A 21,594-nucleotide genomic window follows, 5' to 3' on the forward strand; every position below is an offset into this window, starting at 1 on the left:
AAAACCGTCATTGGTAGACAATGAGTTTCTGTAAGAGTTCAAATGGGCTCAATTTGTCTACCAAAGCGTCTATGGAGGGAGATCTTTTTTTTCTCTCTCTTGGGGGCGAGGACAGAGCACAAAATCTCAAAGGCTAACTTTACTAGCTTCTCCATTATTGTATTAAAACAAGCAATGCGCCCGACTTCATGAAAAGGACCAATCAACGTAAAAAATAGGAAATCCACCCATTTCTCTCTGGGTTATTGATATTGTCATCTGAGCTGTGCTTAGCGTCCTCTGCCAGGCTAATTCACTTATTGATCATTGTGTTAGGCGGCGACGAGGAAGTGCTGAGTGGGCACACGCGGGAGGCCATTAACTCAAGTGAGCGCCGCGTGCGGGCGTTCGCGCTAGATAACTTTGTACATAATGTCATCGCAGGGCATAAAAATAAAATCAAGCTCGGCGAATGCGCTTGCGCTTGTTGAGTGACGCTGTCGGCCAACAAGGTGAAAGTCATCAAAATGTTCCTTTTTCATTAGGTTAAAACATGGCCGCCTCACTTTAATGGCTTCTGGGTTTTTGGCGGCGCTCCAGGAAGCTTTTGTTGCGTACTTTGCCACATTGGATAGAACGTTAGCTACGCCCGCGTCGGGAAAGTTGCGTTTCCTGCGAAACAGACTGGGTGAAATGAATTCAAAGCGTTCGTTACGATGTATAATTTATCCCGTTCGCACATCTGCTCGGAGCTGAATCCAAATGAAGTCATTAATGAAAACATGTGGCACTTGATATCAATAAATGGATGTTGGGGTGTGTGTTTGCCAGCATTCAAGCCTTTCCTTCAAACTCCCGCCGCGTACGCTCACTGCTGGGATTCACTTCCTACTGTCAGCTTTCATGATAATGACAAGAGGTCGTGTGGAGCGTGTTAGAACATCGGGAAGGAATTCCCAGAGATGTCTTCGCTGCTCGGCGAATTATAATCGTCGTGGGAGCCTTGAGAATGTCTTCGAACGTCACGTTAGCGATAAGAACCTGTCAAAAATTGTTTTGTTGACAAGCGCTTGAAGAGAGGGAAAATTGCTGGGATACAAGCGAGCACACCTCCGTTTTGGCCCGAATCTGAGTTTGGGGTGCTCTAGTTCTACCAATATTACTGATCATTCAATAGATAGATAGATGGGAGTATTCGCAAGGTGAAAACAATCGGCCCTTCGCTGACACCATTTGCCTAATGAGCAGTTCCATCTCACTTACGGCTGTTAACGGTCTGACATAATTGGTCCAGTGGTAATGTCAGGGCGCTCCATGTCCGGCCCAATGAATCCCACTTAGCTCCGGGAAGCCCTGTCCCATCTGATATAGTTTCCAGAATCTCGCCATTTAGTGTCAAAGGCACCGGCCTGTGTCCTTGGACCATGTTGGACAGAACAAAATTAGCATCCAATTTGAAAGCAACAAAAATGTGTTGCCAGGTTCTGTGACTAAAATAATCGGTGAAACTTTCAGCATTATAATCTAGTATGATCAGGGGTTGCCAAGTCCGGTCCTCCAGAGCGACAATCCAGCCTGTTTTCTGGGATTCCTTTCAACCAACACATCGGATTCAAGTTATTAGCTCATCGGCATGCTTTGTAGATTCCTGAGGACGACCCTGATCATTTGAATAAGGTGTCTTAGTTGAAGGGAAACATCAAAAACAGACCAGATTGTGGCTCTCGAGGACTGGGCTTGGCCAAACTTTTTGTAGGAAAAAAATAATTGAATCTCTTCAGGTCCAAATAATTGAATCTCTTCAGGTCCATTTTAATTAATCCGACGTGGGCAATATTCAACCGAGATAGTGCCACAACCAATTCATTTTATCCCTACTAGTTAGCATTTCAGACAAGGTTGATGTTATGACAGTCTGAAAAAAATATTTTAAAACAAACTTATGAAAAGATATGAAATAATAAAGTGTTTAAAAATATTCAGATTCAATTTAAGACATTTATTTTGACATGGGAACACATGTTTTCCTCGACTCTTCTCCAAGCTAGCTAGTGCTTTTGACAATAAATCTAAGGCAACGACAAATGCTGTAAAATGGTTCAATTAAAACCAAAAACAGAGAGAAAAAATAATTTTAGGTTAATTTTACGACAAAAAGAATCCAATAAAAACAATTAAAAGATAGAAATTCAACATTCAGCTTGTGATGCTAATGCTACAACAAACAGCTCAAACGCCAATCCAATAAAAGCACAACAGTTGGTAATTCATGCTAATGTTCCGTGTGTGTAAAAGGCCAGCTGTCTGCTCTGCTCTTTCATAATAATCAAATATTTTTAGTGTGTCCATGTTTGACAGGCGTGTTTCTTTTTTTTTTTTTTTTTTTTACCTGGGTGGGCTATTTGTCAAACATCTGTGACAAAAGATGCAATTTGCACAAAGATGCAACTCATGAGGCGCCTAAGACACAATAGCTTCTCATAGTGTTTGTTTTGCTCTCAGCTAGACAATATTGGTGTCGCCACTTAATAACTGCTTATGTCACATCCTATTGTATGTTTTTAGAGTAAGAAAAATAAACTAATGAAATAAAATAAGAAAAAAATGGGAATGTTATTACAATTAACTAAATACTTATATACACATATTTGAATGCACGAAAAATAACTGATAAAATATTCAAAGTAATAAGACAAAATAAAACAATGCCTATAAAGCAGAAAAATAAACATATTTTGAGCTGTTACTAAAATAAAAACCTCAATTCTGTAAAAATTTTAGGCATGTTAAAAAGATACAAACATAAACCGCAACATTGTAGCGTAAGTAACGTTAATTTAGCACACGCCATCCAATTGCCTTGAGTGTCTTCACACCTTTCAGGCTCAGTGCCGACATTTTACGAGTGCCAAAAGTGGGAAAGTGACCAAGACTGGTGCTGATGCTGCCAGATATGCAAAACAGACTGATATTGGGCCAGGCCATTTGCATAAATACCCGCCGGCCACAGCAGGTACACTCAGGTCCAAGACAATCTGTTCCATGACTTCTGAAGCTATTCATATGGAAAATACTGTCACATGAAGATGACGAATAAAATCAAAACAAGTAAAAAAAAATCCGAGGTATTTAGAGGTATTTAGTGATCCTCAAAGGGCTCCCTCTTGTGGTAAGCAAAAGAACCACTGCCGAAGGACAGTTCAGTTGTATTGAACTTTTAAGCTCAATTACATTTGCGTTACATAAATTTAGGTACAAGCGATTAACTGCAACGTCTTCGCTTGAACTGCAAATTTGAGTTTGCATCTTTCTTATGCAGATCACATCACCATTCCACTGCAAACGAATTTCTTGAGATGGCTGAAAGGCGATCTCCCACACAGATGACAGCCCCTCGTAATCAGACGTATTTGTTCGGGAGGTGCCCTCGAAAAAGACGGGCACAAATCATCGCATCGATCTTTGCCAGCCCCGCTGGATGAATTCCTGCAATGTCTCTCTTTGAATGGAAGAGTGTGAATGTAGTAGCTGTGAGCGTGATATGCTTTTGAATACGTGACGTAAATAAAAGGAGGTACGCCGGGTGATAGATGGCCACGAAAAGAGACGATAGGTCGGCGGCGAATGAATCAAAGGCGGGCGAGCTTGAGATCATCACAGGAAGGCACTCTGCATGGAGATCAAAAGTAGAACCTTTGTGCACCTGTTGCATCACGTGAGGCATGCTGGGAAACGTATCCTACGTCAAAGTGAGCGTGGAGCTCCACAAGGGAGTTTTTCTTCCCAAGGACCCCCCTCAGCGAACCCTTATATTTCAAAGAATTAAAAAACTAAATCTGATTTCAAGAAAGTCGGAATATTAAAAAGGTAGAGTGAGTCCACTTACCCAATGTAATATTTTCTCTATAATTATCTGATAACCAAATATTTTCTTCATGTACAATGAACTCATTCAATGCCAATGACGGCTATAGATGTCAAAGATCCATTTTTTTTACTGGGCTGACGGTTAATGACTTAATCGCTGCAAAAAATAATAATTCTGCTTGCTGTCAACTGCAACTTACATCACTTGGGTATGACCAATCACAGCTCACCTGTTGGTCATGTGACATTCACAAACTGATCTATGATTGGTTATTACCTGAGCTTTCAGCACGTGTCATTTTTAGGGGAGAGTATGTGGCAGAATGAGTTTTTATAAGTATTATTTGGACATAGAAATAGCTAAGTCACTTAGTCAAATTGATTAGAGAGAAAATAATTATTTATTGCTAAAGTATAGTATTAAAGTCAGTTTGAATTATGGCTGCAACTAAAGAGATTCTTTTAATACTCTGCCATTTTATCAGTCAATTAACAGGATTAAAAAAAAAAAAAGGATAGTTTCAAATTGCAACGTTTTATTTTGATTTAACACTAATTTAATAAGTCCACTTATATGGAGGTCTACAGAAGAAAAGTATTTCCTGGCAAGAACGTATGGCTTATTTTCAATTAAACTAGGTCTCACAATGATTAATTCACAAACACAAATGAGCATTGATTATTTTGACATTCAACTACGTGTCCACTAATCGATTAATCGCAGATTTGCTTTAGTCGAGTCGAATAAAAACGAAGGATTTTCAAAACATAATTTGGCTGGGCAATACAGCAGCCGTGTATCAACCAGCAAAATTTTGCACAAGCAACACAAATAATCCAAAGGACATAAATGTCAGCCCTCTCACTTGATCTTCTCACTTCCTTTTCAGCAAGCACAAATGTCAAATCCATGACACTGATTAGTTTTGAATGGGTAAATATTGTCAACATTGATTTGCTGTTCTCATTTCACAAGATTTTGTTTTTCTTTTATCCTGTTCGGGCAAAACACAAAGACATAACTGGGCCTTATAGGCAAGATTTCTGAAATGAGGGCACAAAACGGGTTGTAGATTTTTTTCAAGCCAAAGTAGATTGAGTAATAATTGTTGATTTGTGATTATTGTATGCTTATTTTTCCCCTTGCTGTGGGTGCGGACAAAAAGGATGGCCAGAAAGTGGTGGTATTTCATGATAAACTGTAAATTGATTGGCCTTTTATCACAAAAAAGTGCGCGTTTTAGCCAGAACTTGGATTATGAAAATATTTGCTCATAAAGGGATAAAATTTGGCATTGAACTCATTTACTGCACACTCAGCAAAAATGGATTTTTGACGTCAATCAATGGCAGTGAATGAGGTTGATGTTTTTCTGCGAAATGGCAGATGAAGTCAGTTTTTTGCTGCAAGCAATGCTTTATATATATATATATATATATATATATATATATATATATATGATGCCAATGATGTATAACAAGAAGAAGAATAAAGTCATCACTGCTAGCCCAGTAAAAATGGATATTTGATGCCGATAGCCGTCACTCACTTTGTAAGGAAATTGCCCAATGCCAAGACAAATGATGCTAAGACCAAATTAAAATCAGAATATTAAAAACACCAAAACAAGACATTTCCATAACCCGAGTTTATGACACAAGCTGGTTTAAATCGAATTTTGTCAGCGTTTCACTTTTTTGTAAGATCATTTATTTATTAACCTTGACACAAAGTAGCACAAGTAGTGTTGATAAAGTCATGTTGAACCAATAGTATAAACAGTCAATTTTCAGACTCTCTTGTTGTTTTTGTTTGGAGCATCAATGCTGAAATTTGACTTCATAAAAAGAGAGAGACCACAGCAATGTGCTGAGACGCTCAAGTGATAACTTGCCTCAAACGCCCGACCGGCAAGCTCGCCGAAGATGAAAACACGCTGCCAGTGAAGGCAATCCAAGAAAGACGTGTGCTCTTTTTTTTGTCCTTGCTTGAACTTTTGAATTAATTATATTCTATAGATTGTCTTATTGGGACTGCAAGGAGCACCTCATTATTAATACATGCAGAAGCTTCCATTCCTGAAAGACAATTTGAAATGTTCCAGTCGAAAGAAGGCAAGTTTGGGTGACGGACATGAACTTTAAACAGCCATGTGCGCTTCTACATTATTATTTCGTCCGAGCTGGTTTTTGAACGCAGCATTCGAAGGGATAACTAAAATGTGACAATTTGCGAAACACAAATAAATCACTAGGTGTCATTGACTTAGTAAGAAACATAAAATAAAAGAGGACTTGAGATGGTGCCCTGCGGTACAACAAATAAATTTAACAAACGAGAATGCAGATTTGTTATATGCAGTTTTTTTTTCTTTCTCCGTGAGAAACGGGATGCATGTAAGTGAGCGCCTAACTTTAACTTCGTTAGCTCGATTCAAATACCATTTATACCTTTTGGGATTTGATCCCATGAATATTTTGAGTGGGATGGTGTCACTTACTCGTGGTACCCCCCACCAACGGTAGAGATTGGTCCATAGCTTTGTGATAAAGCAAATGGAGCATCTAAATTAATTAGAGCGCTAAAGTTATTAGTTGCGCCTGCACCATTTCTCAAGCCGCTTCCCGGGTATGGACTAAATAATCCATTTTATTAAATATTTTAGTTTTTAAGTGAAAGGAAAATCTGACTGCAGATTAGCATTTGACCCTTTTCCTTGTATTTCGACTGCAAATTTCTTTTAATTTAAATAAATATGTGCCAACGCTTTGCTGAGAATTTCTCCAATTGACCTTGTTGGCTTTCATGAATACAATAGTGCCGTTTTTGCACCAACCCCCCCCCGGTCTTCATTTTCAATTATCCAAGTGTGCCACTGAATCTGTCTTATCCTGCCATTTGAATTATTTTAAAAGAGTCCCTGTTCATTTACGTCTATCTCAAGGACGGATCAGACAAGGGCTCCGATATGTAGCACTGCTGACATTTTTCTTCTATTTTATTTTTCAGCCTCCATCCTCACTCAAGGTTTGCTGACAATGATAAATTAAGTGCATCCTAGCGTTCAAAGAAAAAAAAATAAAAACATGCCCTTCCTTGTCGCTCGTGGCATTCAACAAAGCATCTAAACTACTGGAACGCTTCACCAATGAAATCAAAGCCACATTGCAGATCAGCAGAATTTCTTGGTACTTGCTACGACTTATTTTGTTGCTAGGCAGATTTGCTTCAGTCAATGGTAACCATTTTTTTACTATACAATTCATCAAAATTCACAAGTATAAGCTGTAATTCTAATCATATTTTAAGCGATAGACTTTTTTCTTCCGCAGAGCCGATACCAATAATGAGTGATCAAAATAACAGATTTTTGAAACCAATATTAATTATCACAAAAACTACAAATATTGGCATTAAAATGAAATAACAATAATAATAAAATACTGTAACACAAACTGCAGCTCTTAATTTAGTTGAAAGTTCATTTGCCAAATTTTCATATTTGCACATTTATTTTTCTTGTACAGCATTCACCACTGTTGGACAATTTTAACAAAATATTCAAATTGATCCTTAGGTCAACAAAAGGTCTTAGAAAAGTAAACTCAAAGTTTGAATAAATAGCTTCCCAAAATTAACGCAGTTTTATTTGACTTTAATATTGGCCATTAATTTTTTTTTTTTTAAAGACTGACATGAACATTCAACAAAATTCCAAATATTGCCGCCAATTAATTGGTCTATTCCTACTATTTTACAAAGTCAGCTGGAGGTACTTGAAGGCACTTAAGAGGATACGTCAGACTTCAATTGGATTTCTCCACCAGCAAACCCAATTTCATACCATAAAGGGCAACAGTACTTTTTTTTAATTAAGAGCAAATTAATTGGAACATGAAGCAACTTATTGCTTGTTTTTTTTTTTCCCAAAAATGCTGCCAAAAATGGTTAGGCAGCTGTGTGGCATGCTAAATGAGAATGTAGGCTTATTTACCAAACTCAGTTGAGAAAATGAACAGATGGAAACATATGACCACAAACATCTCATATGACTCAATCAAAAGTGTGGCAGTATAAGGATAAGTTCGTGTTTCAGTGGTACATAGTCATTAATAACGGTTGAAAGATTTATCACTCTTTCACTGGAGCTGAAATGTATATCTTGCTCAATATGGGCCAACTGTGTTTTTTATGTACATGTTTTAAAAAAAAAAAAAAAAAAAAAAGCTGAGCTTTTTGCTCTTGTTACTGGAGGATCTTCCCCACCTCCAATCAAGACCGCTGACGTCAGCAGCCGCACTTCACGCTGACATCCAGCATTTTGATATGTATATTACTGTCAATTATCATCCTGGTTTCACTCTCCCATTATCCGCAATTAGACCACAAGAGAACTATTGTAATAATTGCCGCCGCGCTGGGTAGATGAATTTGCATTTTCGCCTGTGGTCCCCCTGCAAAGCGGAAACTCTATTAGGCCGATAAGGGACAATTGGCTTTATAAGGATGCCGCTGATGACCAAGTGCTTGGACTATTGCTTTCAGCGTAGGTGGAAATACGGGTATAATTTGTCATGGCAATAACATAAACATAGCGCACTGTTGTCAAACCCAAGGCCCGGGGGCCAGATGTGGCCCGACACATTTTATATGAGCTAATTTGTCTTCAGGTTTTTCGGCTAAAATACCAAACTTGCAAGTTGTCTACAACATTTAAAAATTTTGAGTGGGGAACAACACCCATATTTTGTCTCCAATTTCTCTTTTGAACAGTTATAATGAGCCTCAGACATTAAAATTGCATAAGTGTGTGACGAAATTTAAAATGTTGTTTGACTTCACAGTCATTATGGCTCTCTGACAGAAATTACTGTCGTCGCAGACATAAGTTGAGTTACTTGACTTCTACGCCAACAAAACAACTTGCTCACATAGTTTTGCTCATGTTTAGCACTGGCTAACAAAAGCATGCTAAATTAGCTCATAGTAACTAAAATGCTTGTTGAAGGGAAAAAATTGTGCCGCCAATATCACTGTAAAGCTGCTGTGCTGCTATGGGTGGTAAGGTGTACCTAATGAAGCGCACCGCAAGCGTACATGCTGTACTGAGTATGTCGCATAAGCGTCGGTGGGTAATATAGTGTACACTCCAGCAGTCACCGATTGCACACACACACGCACCCTCTTCACTGACCTTTCCGGCATGTTATTGTCAACAACCACATGCTGAAATCTTTCCTGGTAGCAATCTACTTATAACGCACACACACGCACACAGAGAAAAATGAATATCTCTGTCAATTATACATAATGACTTAATGGATGTCAACATTTGTATGTGTGGAACACTTATAAGCTTCCTCCGTTCGATTTCATGGGCTATAACCTCCTGTGGTTGAGCCTATTCAATTATGTCCACTGTAGAGGACATCCTGGCCTCTCTAATGATGTTGCATGTGTTTGGGTGAGATGCAATTAACTTTGCTGTCTTGCTGAGACAAAATGGACACAACAGTGGACACATGAATAATCTGGGTCTCGCGGGATACAACACAAAGCTATTTGGATATTGTTTTCATTAGTTGTGTTTTTTTTGCTAGTATTTACTTTTTTAAAAAGTGCTTCTAAGTGATTGAACAAGTTAACCTACTTTTTTGCTTGATTTCATAATGTTATAGTTAGCCAAAACAGAGTACTGCACCATGCTTGTTTATTTATGGCCAGGTTTATTTAATGTTTTCAATAGGTTCGTGTCCTTATTATTTACTTAGCTTGCTGGTTATTTTATTTACTGTAATGTGTGTGCCATCTGCTGGTGGCTTGTATAAAGAAGGTCACTACATTATTGATTCACACTGCACTTTGTGAACTGACTCATGAACTGAAATTACCCATATAAGCTGCATGATTGCTAAACTCACCATGAAAAGCCCTTCTTCCATGTCAGCTACTTTTTTTTATGACATTGTTATTTGCGACACTACCTCGATACTCTCAGTAGATAACCCTAATCCTATAGCTTAATAAATATGCAGCTAGCTACATATAAGTGAAGGTAACAAGCTATAAATATAGATAGCTTGATAGCTAACTTGCTATCCACCTAGACAAATAATTTCCCAAAAACTAGTATAGGCACTCTTTTCACATTTTTTTTTCATGATGTTAAACATTAAACCAGACGACACCCATAGGTTACAGGTGATTATGATAAAGTGATTTATTAATAATTACCAGCGTTCCTGAAGCCTGAAAAAAAGAAATATGATCACTTTTTACTCCTTTAAAAAGCTATTATTGTACTGATTACTTAATCGTAAAATACAGTACATAACTATAACTCCTTAAAAACACAGCTTCTACCTTTAATTCATTTTAAAACTCATCATGTCCTAACGTTGTTTCAAATCATTATTCACGACATAGGAAGTAGCAGATGAAACTATAGAATATGAAATATGACAAAATGGCAGATTATTTGTCTTCAGTGTGATTGGTTGAGAAGGTAACCTGAGAGGTCAGCTGGTGATGAGCAAGAATGCTGATTGGCCATTTGGGAGGTGTTCCTCCCTAGTATTTGATATCTGGAGACTGGAATAGAATGGCGCTTTTGTGTACACAGGCTACATAAACACACAGGTTACTGATGATGTCATATCACCTGTGCTGATTCAGTGCATCTTATGCAAGAGTTCACTCACACTACAACTCATTTCAACTTTGAACGTGTAAGTTTTGCACTTTTAAAGTGAGTGAAGGGTGAAATTGAAAGGCATAAAAAGGTTGGTCTTCACAAAACTGCACCAGTTTTTCTTTTTTTTTTAATTAAGCATTCATAAAACTCTCTCAAGGTATCAGATGCTGTGCAATGAGCAGCTTGAATTTTCCCACTGAAATTTTGACGAGAACATTCGAGTTCACAGTGCACACGATAAGATAAACAGCTGCTGACGACAAACTTCACGCAGTATAAATACTGCAATTAATCGATATGCTCAACGCTTCCAAAATAATTCCAAATTATTTACGGTATTACAGGTTGCGGTCATCTGTATCTGTGAATTTACAACTTTTATTTTGATAAAAAATAACAAGCTAAAGAGGAATGAATTTAAAATGTGATTAAATAACTTGATACTTTGTCTAAAACAATTAATTTAACAAGCTAACTGCTAACTAGCATGAACACCAAGTACAAATAAGACTCCAGTGATACAATGACGCTTTTTTATTATTAGTTAATTATCTTGGTTGGAAAAAAAAAAAACAAGCTAACTGGCAAGCGAAATGATGGATCATCTTGACACCTGAGCTAACTAAGACGTTTGCACAAGTAATCCACTACGCTTCAAGACGGATTAGGATGTTTGCCTTCCCAGTTTACTCGCAGCAGCGAGGATGAGGAGAAAAATGACTTTGATAGATCAATTTAGCAAAGCTTCTCCAGCGGGCCTTCCTGTGTTAGCGACGTCTCAATCCCCCGCTAATCTTCTGGAGCCCCGACGCGCTGCTCATTTAAAGCGTGCCTGCTTCCTGCCTTTTCTTCTTTTACCCTTCTTTTCGACTTCTTGCTCATGACTAAAAACGTGTCATAGTTTCACGCTAATTACAAACGCTGTACTAACCAAATTATAGCTGAGGGTTACAGCCATCATCTTTTTAGAAGGGATACACTGTTTATATTTTAGGACGTTAATGCAGAAATAAAACTGCCAAGGTGACTTTGCAGGATGACCTCTGAGTGCGCCTTATTATCTGGGGCATTTTATTCAGCGAATGAACGGTGAGTTTTCATTTTTGGAGGGAAAAAAAATTACTTAATCGCAATGTAAATTCTCCATTTTTTACCCCTGCATTTCAGTTATAAATGTACTTTTTACAATTACAATTTTTATAACACCCTGAGATTTTGATATGCTATATATGCTCCAATTTTTAAGCAATTTAGATGGCAACAGGGCATAAAAAACATGTGTTTTTGTAAAAAGTAAATAAATAAATAAATCCAGAAAATGTTTTTAATTTAAACAACATATTTTAAGGTTTTTGGCTGCAATTTGATTTTTAAAAACTATTTTGAGATTTGATTGAATCATAATTAGATTATTTTATACTCTTGATGCATCTTGGCATTGATCTAAAGAGTCTTTTAATGTAATCAAAAGGTATGATTGTCCATTCTTCAGATAGTACTTTCCATAAATCATCTTTATTCTTCATTTCTGATTATTCATTAATGAAGTTTGACTGATTTATCTGCTTGTTTTGTTGACATTCCCTTTAGCGCAGTGCTATGTAGTGCATGCATAACGCAACCTCGGGCACTACTGTAGTTTCTATTCTATGCGCCTTATAATGCGGTGCACGTTATAAATGAAAAGTTTTAAAATATGCCATTCGTTGAAGGTGCGCCTTATAATCCAGTGTGCCTGATAGCGTGGAAAATATGTTACTTTTAAAATTAGATAAACAAAAATAGAGACACCTCAGACTTTAGACCTGTGGCTTTAGACAAGAGCAAAAAATCATTAACTCACTTTGGAGGAAAAACAACAAAAAAATGTTAGCATCACAAAGGTCAGGTGGTTTTCTAACATCAATTTTGATGTGGATTTTTGTTAAAATGTTTTCAAATGATATTCCACAAGAAGAAGTTGCATGAGTAAACCCTGTGGCAACTGACATTAGTTTAGAGTAAAATGGGAAATTCGCACAATAGTTTGGTTTTGAGGTCATAACAGTACATTGACATACTTCACACATACTATACATGCTCAAGCCAAGAATGAGAGCGAGAGAAACATATTCATTGGGGGAACACTTACCCTTTTTGTCCTGAGGCGGAAAAACATATTAAGGTTGGATTTCTGCCATGGTCGACTCTAGTAGTAGTAGTCATATGAAGCTTTTCTTTCGTTATGCTCCACTTTTTTTTCCCAACTTTTGTCAAGTGCAGAGGCTCGGTGAATTATCACACTGAGCACACAGACAACTGGAATGAGAAAATTATTAAATATTACTGAAATGGAAGACTTGCAAGAAAAGTGAATAGAGGACAGAGTGTTTGAGAAAAGGTCAGGAAAGAGTCCAAGTTTTTGGAGCTGGAAATAAACCTGTTTATTTGGTCAAAAGATGTGCTCAGGGTATTTCAACCATACAATTCTAAGAATGGAAGGCAAAATGTGACCTTGGCTATGCTTATCATGCATCACGAAACTGTGACATTTATATTCCACCTCTTTCTTACTTTTCTAAGAAAAGCCATTCCGCTTGGCCTGGAACAAATCTAAAGCGCAGGAATGAAATGACACTCTGAGCTCGTAGGGTATGCAGCGCAAACATCAAAAATCCCATTCGGGAAGCGCACCACGAGGAATAAAACGGCGGATTTATCGCTAAATTGGAGCGATGACACGGTTTACAACTCCAACTACAAAAGTCGGTGGAATGAAACAAGCTCTCTCGCTTGTGCAACAAAATCCTTTGAGACCAGATAAAGCGCTATCATCGAATCCTAATAGGCGAAAGGCTAAAAATACTCACACTCTTATGCTTACAGAAACATTTTGACTTTGGAATGGGAGTTCTATTAAATCTTACCTCATATTTACCAAGACGAAAAATGTTTGTCAGAGATAATGCAAAGAAAAACATCAGTTTACCAGCCTAACCCAGGCTGAGGGTTTGAGTTTCAAGAGATAAATTGAGGTTATAATGATCCCTGCAAAACACAAAATGTATTGACGTGATGTTCCGACCTGTCTGCATTGTTTGGGTTGAGAGAGATGGGCAGAGTGTCTCCTTATCGTATAGAAGTGGGCCATGTTTTTGCAAAAACATGTGTTCCTGTTATTGCTGAAAAAGGGCATGTCCTGGGCATTGAACTTGTGTCTTACGTGTATTTACACTATATGAGGACACTGGTGTGCAGCCTGACACGCACGCCACACCTCCCACGAAGTCAAGTTGAACAACACAAGCAGCTTGACATCACGTCGTACCACTGACCCTATTTACAAAAGGTGGTTAGACTATAAAAGGCATGTGTGTGCGTTTCTTTGTGTAGAACACTCGGTAGTTTGTCTGTGGAGGAATAGAGCCATTTTTACACTGGTATGTTCGCCGTTTATGTTTGCAATGCAGTTTTGTTTTTATCTATATCTGTATTTGTGGATTTTGGGGGGGAAATGTTAATTTTATATCTTTCGCAAATGTTAACAAAAGTAACCGGAAAAAAATTATAGTTTTGTATATTAGATCAGATCCGTCACTTATAAAGGATGTCTATCCCCGCAATAAAATACTATTCGTTACATTTTTTGATACAGAAGGTGCTATACGATTCAAAATTGGTTTCTTGTATTTGCATCGAACTATTTCATTCGAATTCCATTTTTTCCCACATAGACTGCTGGAACCGTCAGTCTCAACTTGTTATTTATGCCACAGAGACAGACCATAATGTGGAAACGCCGTAGAACATCAATGTAATTCAAGTTGGGGGAGCGTAATGTGTGGCAACGTAAGATGGCCGCCGGATACTTCGTTTCTCGCAGTGGCAGCCTAGATTACACGTCCGTGGTTTATGGAGATATGAGAATTCGTAAGAATCACTGTACTGCATTATTGCCATTCATAATCAAAACAACCAAAAAATATATTTTTTCGGACCGTGTTTGCGTTTTCGTTGAGTTGGAGGCGTGTCGCGACTTCCGCCCCATCTGTTGTTGTGGCGCTTGAGGAGGTGGGGTGAAGTGACGTCATATCACTCACTGTCCTGATTGGCTACAGAGTCTCACCAGACACAGCTCGATTGTGTTGTTTAACGAGACGAAAGCTGTTTTTCTGTTTAGCATCACGACGTGTATTAAGCTCCCGCTTCTCTCCGTGCTAGCGTGCTGACAACAATGTGAATTCTCTACCCCGCTGAGATTGGGAAAAAAGCCCAGGGAGAGGTTAAACCGACGGGCGAGTGAGATTGGAACGAGAGCTCAAGGTAAACCGCTCAAACAAGAGTGCGGGTCGTGACGTCACGACCGTTTCGAACCTTTTCTTGTTCTTGTGTAGTGCCAAATGTCCAGCTTGGAGGAGCACTATTGGAGCTGCTCCGGTGCACCGCAGTCGAAACGCGAACACTCGCCGTCGAGCTCGTCTTCGACCAACTGGTTGGCATCCAAAGGCGAGGAAATGATGTCCATCATCACATCGGTGCTGAGCAGCGCATACAGCTCCTTGCACCGTCACCGGACGTTCAACTTGATCCGCCGCGGTCTGGTGCTCTTCGCCGTTGGGGTGATCCTCGCCCTGGTGCTCAACTTGCTGCAAATTCAGCGCAACGTCACGCTTTTCCCCGAGGAAGTGATGAGCACATTATTCTCGTCCGCCTGGTGGATCCCGCCGTGCTGCGGTACCGGGGCAGGTGAGCTTGATTGGAAATCAACAACGTTCGAATCACCTGTGTTGGCTGCTTTAAATTTGTTGACGTTAAAGTGAAAGTAAGTCCGCCATTATTCAACATTCGTGGCTCTGACAACGCCTTTGAGGCGATAATAATCTTCGGGGTCACTTGAGGAGAATGCACGTTAATGAGTCACCCACTGGCAATGTTTTTTGCAAGCTGTTATATAACTTTCTCGCGGGCATTTTATTTTAATGGTGGGCTACTATCACGTTCATTCGGTGGACAAGCAATGGTTAAGGTTGCTGAGTTTCTGATTCTTTAGATATCCTCGCGCTTTCATTGGCTGCCGCGAGCAGGACACGAGTGCAGCCGCGCGCTCATTGGTTGGAGTCATAACGGGTGACTGGAGGGGCGGGGTTTTGGGGGGAAAGGCTTTGTTTGAAGATGTAGACGGGAAGTGAGACGGGACAAATCTGATAAGGCGTTTTCTTTTAATACGTGGAAAAATATAAATTAATTAATTTTTTTTTTTTTTAATCCGTTCAACTCCTCCGCACTTTGTGTATAAAAAAAAGACTAATTCCAAACGTATTATGCTTGCTTTTGCCAGAAAATGGGCAATTCTTGAACTAATGTTTCCTTGCATTTGCTTTAACAAATAATAGAACAGGGTGTTTTTGCTATGCAAATAATAATAAAATGAACTGCTCACCAATAGGTGAAGTGTCCCTTTTGTCTAAACATGTCTTTTACAATGTCAATTGAGCTACTCTACTTCATATTAGACGTCTAGTTATGGTCTGTGTACTTGTTCCGCTCTGTGTATGTGTATGCACAGCAAAAAAAACCATTCACAAAATTTGCATGCTAAGCAAAAAACACTTTCGTGATCGCAATATTTTTTGCTTATCTTATGAGTTGTTGTTCCTCTTTTGTTTATTTTTTTTCAAACCTGCAGCGGTAGTGGGCCTGCTGTACCCGTGCCTGGACAGCCATCTTGGCGAACCGCACAAGTTCAAACGGGAATGGGCGAGCGTCATGAGATGCATCGCCGTCTTCGTGGGCATCAACCACGCCAGCGTTGTATCCTTCCACCCATGAAAGTCCTAACGTAACCTTAAGAGAGCGTTTTTTAGGTTGTACAAATATTTGATGGTCAATTTGACCCTAACTTGGCACTAAAACAGAAACTGGACATTGATAACAGTGTGCAGCTGTCCCTCACCCTGGCCGCCCTGTCACTAGGCCTCTGGTGGACTTTTGACCGTTCACGTAGCGGTTTCGGCTTGGGCGTCACCACGGCCTTCCTCGCCACAGTTTTTACTCAGCTGCTGGTCTACAACGGCGTCTATCAGTAAGTAAACACACCGGGAAGTCAGCATTTATAAGGAGACAACGTGTGTGGTTTTCCCTGAAAACTGTCATTTGCATTCACAATTTAAAGAGGTTTGTAATTATGTGTTGCAGGTACACATCTCCCGACTTCTTGTACGTGCGCTCCTGGTTGCCGTGTATTTTCTTCTCAGGCGGCGTCACCGTGGGAAACATCGGACGCCAACTGGCCATGGTACGTCCGAGCATCTATTGTCCCACTTGTTTTAAAACTGAAGTTTATTGGGTCGTTTATTATTACTTTTTTGCGACATACAAGAGGTTGCTAAGGTAACCGCTACAGTGTAAAAAGCAGCTTGTTCACAGGTTATTGCATGAAGATAATTTTACTTGAACGTAAATGTCCTTTTGATGTGAACATTTGTCAATTTAAATGTATAATGTCACTAATATGAAATAAACACCTTTTTTTCTTGCTATTAATACGTACATGAAAACTGATTTTAATCATTGCAAAATTGTAGCCCAAACTAGTCATCAAAGCTAGGTGTGTCAAGCGAACATTTTTGCACAGCATTGGAACAGAATTTGTGTCCCAATTTGAATGTGCAGAACAAAAAGGACGATACAAATCTGATCTTGTTGTTTGACCTGTTTGTAGTGTCTTGTCCCAGATTCTAAATGACGAGAATTATCGGGAACGTCGGACCTGCCTGACAATTTAATTGTCATCATATTCGACTCGCTATCAAAGTTTGCCCATGGGTGTTAACACAATTTGACGTTTCCTCCCGCAGGCTGGTGTTGACAAGCCACACAGTGACTAAAGGCAGCATCACAAAAAAAAAAAAAAAAACAAGTGAGGACAATTGAAGAAAAAAAACACTTGTTTGGCACTAGGAGAAAAAAATCTTTTGGTCCAATGTGCCATGTGACCTCCTGGAGGCACCACCCACCACAGCTACAAAAGGACAGTGTTTGCTTTTTTTTTTTTTTTTTTTTTTTAACTTAGCTGGTTTGACATTGACTTGACAACATTGTTTTAAAGGGAAACTTTTCTGGATTTTTTTTTTTTTTTCTGGCATGCAATGCAATGAATTTTACACTTTTTTTGGAAGGTGGTAGTTTCTTCACTTTTTGCCTGCCTTTTCAGAGAAAAAAAGTGACTATTACACGCGTCACGAAGGAATGAGGAGCGACAGGAATTGTACACAGGAGTGCCAATTCAGCTAGTTAGTACAGTAACTAGCATCACGTCTGCAACATACTTGTTTATTTCCTTGTGTGCTTGAAGCTAATTAAGCGCCATGATGAGAGACAAATGTCGAGAAGAATCCCCGAGTTTACCTGGTTACAAACAGGATGGTTTAGAACGTGAGAGGAAATATTGGCCCTAAAATTTCCTGCTACATTCAGATTAAATTGGCTGATGTCGGAGAAATAATCAGTCAGTCAGTCAGACGCAAGCTCTTAGCCAGTATTAGAGGAATGGCCTCCAGAGTCTATTCAGTATCACCAAAAAGATGAGTCCGAAAAAAAAGCATAGACTTAAGCCCAGCAATTAGCCAGTCGAACATACCCGTTATAATTAATTAACAAGTATCTGGGAAATAAAACCCAGAAATGAGTCATTGTCCAAGGGCATGGAAGTTAAGATATATGCTAATTCGGGAGAAACATAAACCAAAAATTACCATCAATGGGCAATTAAAATTAGATAGTGGCTAATATAAGCAAAACAGCGTCCAGATATTAATCAAGTTGTGAGATTCTGGAGTAGCCGGTTTCAGGGACCAGAAATGAGCAGGTAAATATAACTTCAGTAAAACAATCCTAGAAGTAGCCGGTTTTTCAGGAACAATGGTTGGAAAACTACTGGTGACCGTAAAATAGAACACAGGAATTACACGGATGGTAACAAAACAAACAAAAAAAAAAACAGTTGCCTGTGTCGGGTTGTATGATTTGAATCACAGGAATAGGTTAAAAAGCTTATTAGTGAGACCAGCAATTGGCCACTTGTAAATGGGTTACTAAGTGCAGTGCAACCATCAAGAGAAGTCAGAAATGAGTTAGTTCTGGAGGAAAAGAATCCAAAAAATGAGTCCTGTTGGTGGGCCAGACTCCGGGAACTAGCCAGTATCCAAAGAATCAATTACTTGGGAAAAGATGGCGTTCGTCTCTCAAGTGTTTCGGGAAGATGCAGAAGATGAGTTTTGCAATCTGTGATTGCCCATGTATTATTCTAATATTGTATTAAGGACAGGGAGATGCTTATGTCACAATTAAGCGTTGTGTGTGTCGGGGGGAATATGGAATTAACCGCATAGCAAATGACAGCAGTCTTGTTAGCACACACACACACACACACTTTCAGGTGTTATTTTGACAGTATACTTACTTGGTGAGAGATGAAGTGCAATCGGATTACATGCACAGGCCAATTCGTTTTTATTTATTTTGATTTCTGACACGATAGAAGTCAGGATGATGAATTGATCCGGTGTCATCGTGAAATCAGTCACATTTCGGAAGGATGTTTTTGTTTGTTTCCTATGGAATGACATGAGTGAGGTGGTGGAAGAAGCTTTACTTTGGTTTGGAGGTAATGAAGCACCTCGTTCATACTTATGTCTTATTACCCTTTTTTTGTATGTTACCTCAAATAAAATACTTGTGGAAACAAGTGGTGTCTTTATTATGGGATGTAAAACGTGGAATTGGAGTGATGGTAAAGGCAGCTGCATGTCAGGATCGTCTTTGGTGAAGCTGAAAATGAATACAAGGGATTATTAAACCACGAACTAATTTGGGGCATTAATAATCACATGTTGCTCTGTCGTCTTACCACTAGATGACAGCATTTCTCCTAAACTCGATTTGGACGCTTATCACAGTCGTGGTTGACCCCTAGTGGAGAGAAGAAGAACAGCACGTACTGTAATGCATTAAAGTGATAATAGTACGTTCTGCAATACGTAAAAAATATAACGTGTATGACGTCACTCGATTGTAAAGACTTGACACTTGTTGTATAAAGTAAGAAAAAGTAGGGGGGTCATGCTTCAAAACCAATCTGAAAATTTTAGACATGGGGGGTAAAAGCGTTGACATTTGCCACTCCGGGAGGGGGGTCAACACTACCTTTATAAGTGTATGACGTCACGCATTGGGAAGCCCTTAAAGCCTTGTCACCTGTTGTCTTGACCTGTCGAATTAAAAAAAAGATTTTAATATTCAATTTGTGTTCATGACGTTCTTTAATACAGATAAAGCTGTTGAGTTCTTTTTAGCATGAGTAGCTAAAGCCCATCGTATGAATAAAACATTTACTTTTAGTTTAATCTAGTTACCTTTAGTGAATATGTAGCTACTTATTCGCCTATTTTCTGCTCCATAAATCCTTAGTTTATGTCCCCAATCACTTAATTTACTTCTCCCATATGCTGTACAGTACTTGATAATTTACATTTCAGTTAGTGAAAAAAAATAAAAAAAGATTGTGTCACATTTGATCGAGCTGAAAAACATTTATAAAAGCTATTCATCCCCGTCCATAAACCGCGTGTTTTTTTTTTCCCCATGACTTCGATACGCATGCGCGCTGAATCCAAAAGGGCAATATTGAACTCGTACCAGCACCATATGCGGCTGCTGGGTGTGGGGTCAAAAAATTCAGGTGCACCCAAGGTGAAAGGGGGCTCCGATCTCTATTTTTGCCTGGAACGAGCGATGCCACACAGGGAGAGAGCAGCTCGGGTGACCGCTTTAGTGGGCCCGACCTCCGGGAGAGGTTCGGGCGACTTTGCACACGCAGATGACATTACACGCATTGTTGGCATCCCTCACGCCAAATTCGCACAAGGTCACATCATTAGGGACACCGAGGACCGTCAACGCACCAATTTGAAAAAAAAGTGTGAACAAATTGCAGAATTGCATTCCGGACACTTTTTTTTGCACACGCGCAGTTATTTAAAACTTGGTCCAAATTGATAATGTTAAACACGTTTTTATTTTTATCAAAATGGCGTCTTTTGTCGACTAATTTCCAGCCACTTCATTGAGTAGGCCTTACACTTGCTTTTTTAGGCCGTCCAATTGGAGAAAACCAGAAAACTGTACAAAAATGCAGTCTAATTATTTTCGTATGTTATCTTTTAAAATATGGCCCAGGAGTAGCAACGAAAAATAAGCAAATGTCGAATTTTATTTTATTTCACTTTTGTTACGATTTATCCATTTTATGACATCTTTACATAGATATTTTCCGCGATAAACACTTGCGACACTCACTAGGCACTTTGTGGGGCACATTTTGTAAATGGAACTAAAACGAACTACAGGAGAAAAGTAAAAATACAAATCATCAAACTAAATTAAGATCCCCCTCCTGCGTGTAAAGTTTACGTGGAACAAGTGCTTATCCACCTGCCCTTTCCTCCGCCGAAAACGGGACGCAGGAAATGGGGGACAGGTGCACCAGGCATGTAAACCATCCCAAACCCGAAAAGCATGCCACCCTCACACACACACACACACACACACACACACACACACACACACACACACACACACACACACACCCCACAACCACCCACGGGCGAGGACCCTCAAGAGCGCTGCAGGTGAACTTTGACATAAAAATAGCTCATTTAAAAAGCCTCCATTTATTTTTCTCACAAATAAAATCAAAGTTAAATGCAAAGAAAATAATACCACTTTTTGAGAACGTTATGAATAAAATAATTTTAAACATTTTTGCATGGTCTTTAATTACACTTAATTGCACTCAAAAATGTTATCGAACATTGATTATTGTCAACAATTGTATAACTGTATTTAGTGAACGCTTCGTTGGTCACGTGGGGGTTTCAAACAAGGCTGGTCATATACGGTGTTTGCACACCCTAATACAATAAAAGTTTATAAAGGTTAATGTTAATTCAAAATGTATCTGGAAAGAGAGGGTCAAAAAATGTAATATAGAAATTTGAAGTATTTAATAAAAGCT

General features: G+C 39.0%; 2 protein-coding genes across 3 annotated transcripts in view; one reads left to right on the forward strand and one right to left on the reverse strand.

Annotated features, from left to right (window-relative positions):
• Positions 1–13,808: 13,808 nt before the first annotated feature.
• On the forward strand, positions 13,809–19,266 carry insig1 (insulin induced gene 1). The gene is made up of 7 exons (XM_088401618.1): positions 13,809–13,960; positions 14,742–14,843; positions 14,915–15,266; positions 16,207–16,331; positions 16,436–16,602; positions 16,716–16,815; positions 17,378–19,266. The coding sequence occupies exons 3-7, from the start codon at positions 14,921–14,923 to the stop codon at positions 17,405–17,407; spliced, it is 768 nt and encodes a 255-aa protein (XP_088257744.1). The 5' UTR covers positions 13,809–13,960; positions 14,742–14,843; positions 14,915–14,920; the 3' UTR covers positions 17,408–19,266.
• The window catches only part of LOC148407847 (uncharacterized), a 40,279-nt gene continuing 36,242 nt past the window's right edge, over positions 17,558–21,594 (reverse strand). For both annotated transcript variants that reach the window (XM_088401620.1, XM_088401622.1), the window contains exons 6-8: positions 19,725–19,788; positions 19,429–19,490; positions 17,558–19,349 (exon numbers count right to left, since the gene is read on the reverse strand). The gene's annotated coding sequence lies outside the window, so the exon portion shown is untranslated. The remainder of the gene's footprint in view (positions 19,350–19,428; positions 19,491–19,724; positions 19,789–21,594) is intronic.

The sequence above is a fragment of the Hippichthys cyanospilos genome, chromosome 19, assembly GCF_059441005.1.
Source record: "Hippichthys cyanospilos isolate Australia breed blue-spotted pipefish chromosome 19, RoL_Hcya_1.0, whole genome shotgun sequence".
NCBI lineage: Eukaryota > Metazoa > Chordata > Actinopteri > Syngnathiformes > Syngnathidae > Hippichthys > Hippichthys cyanospilos.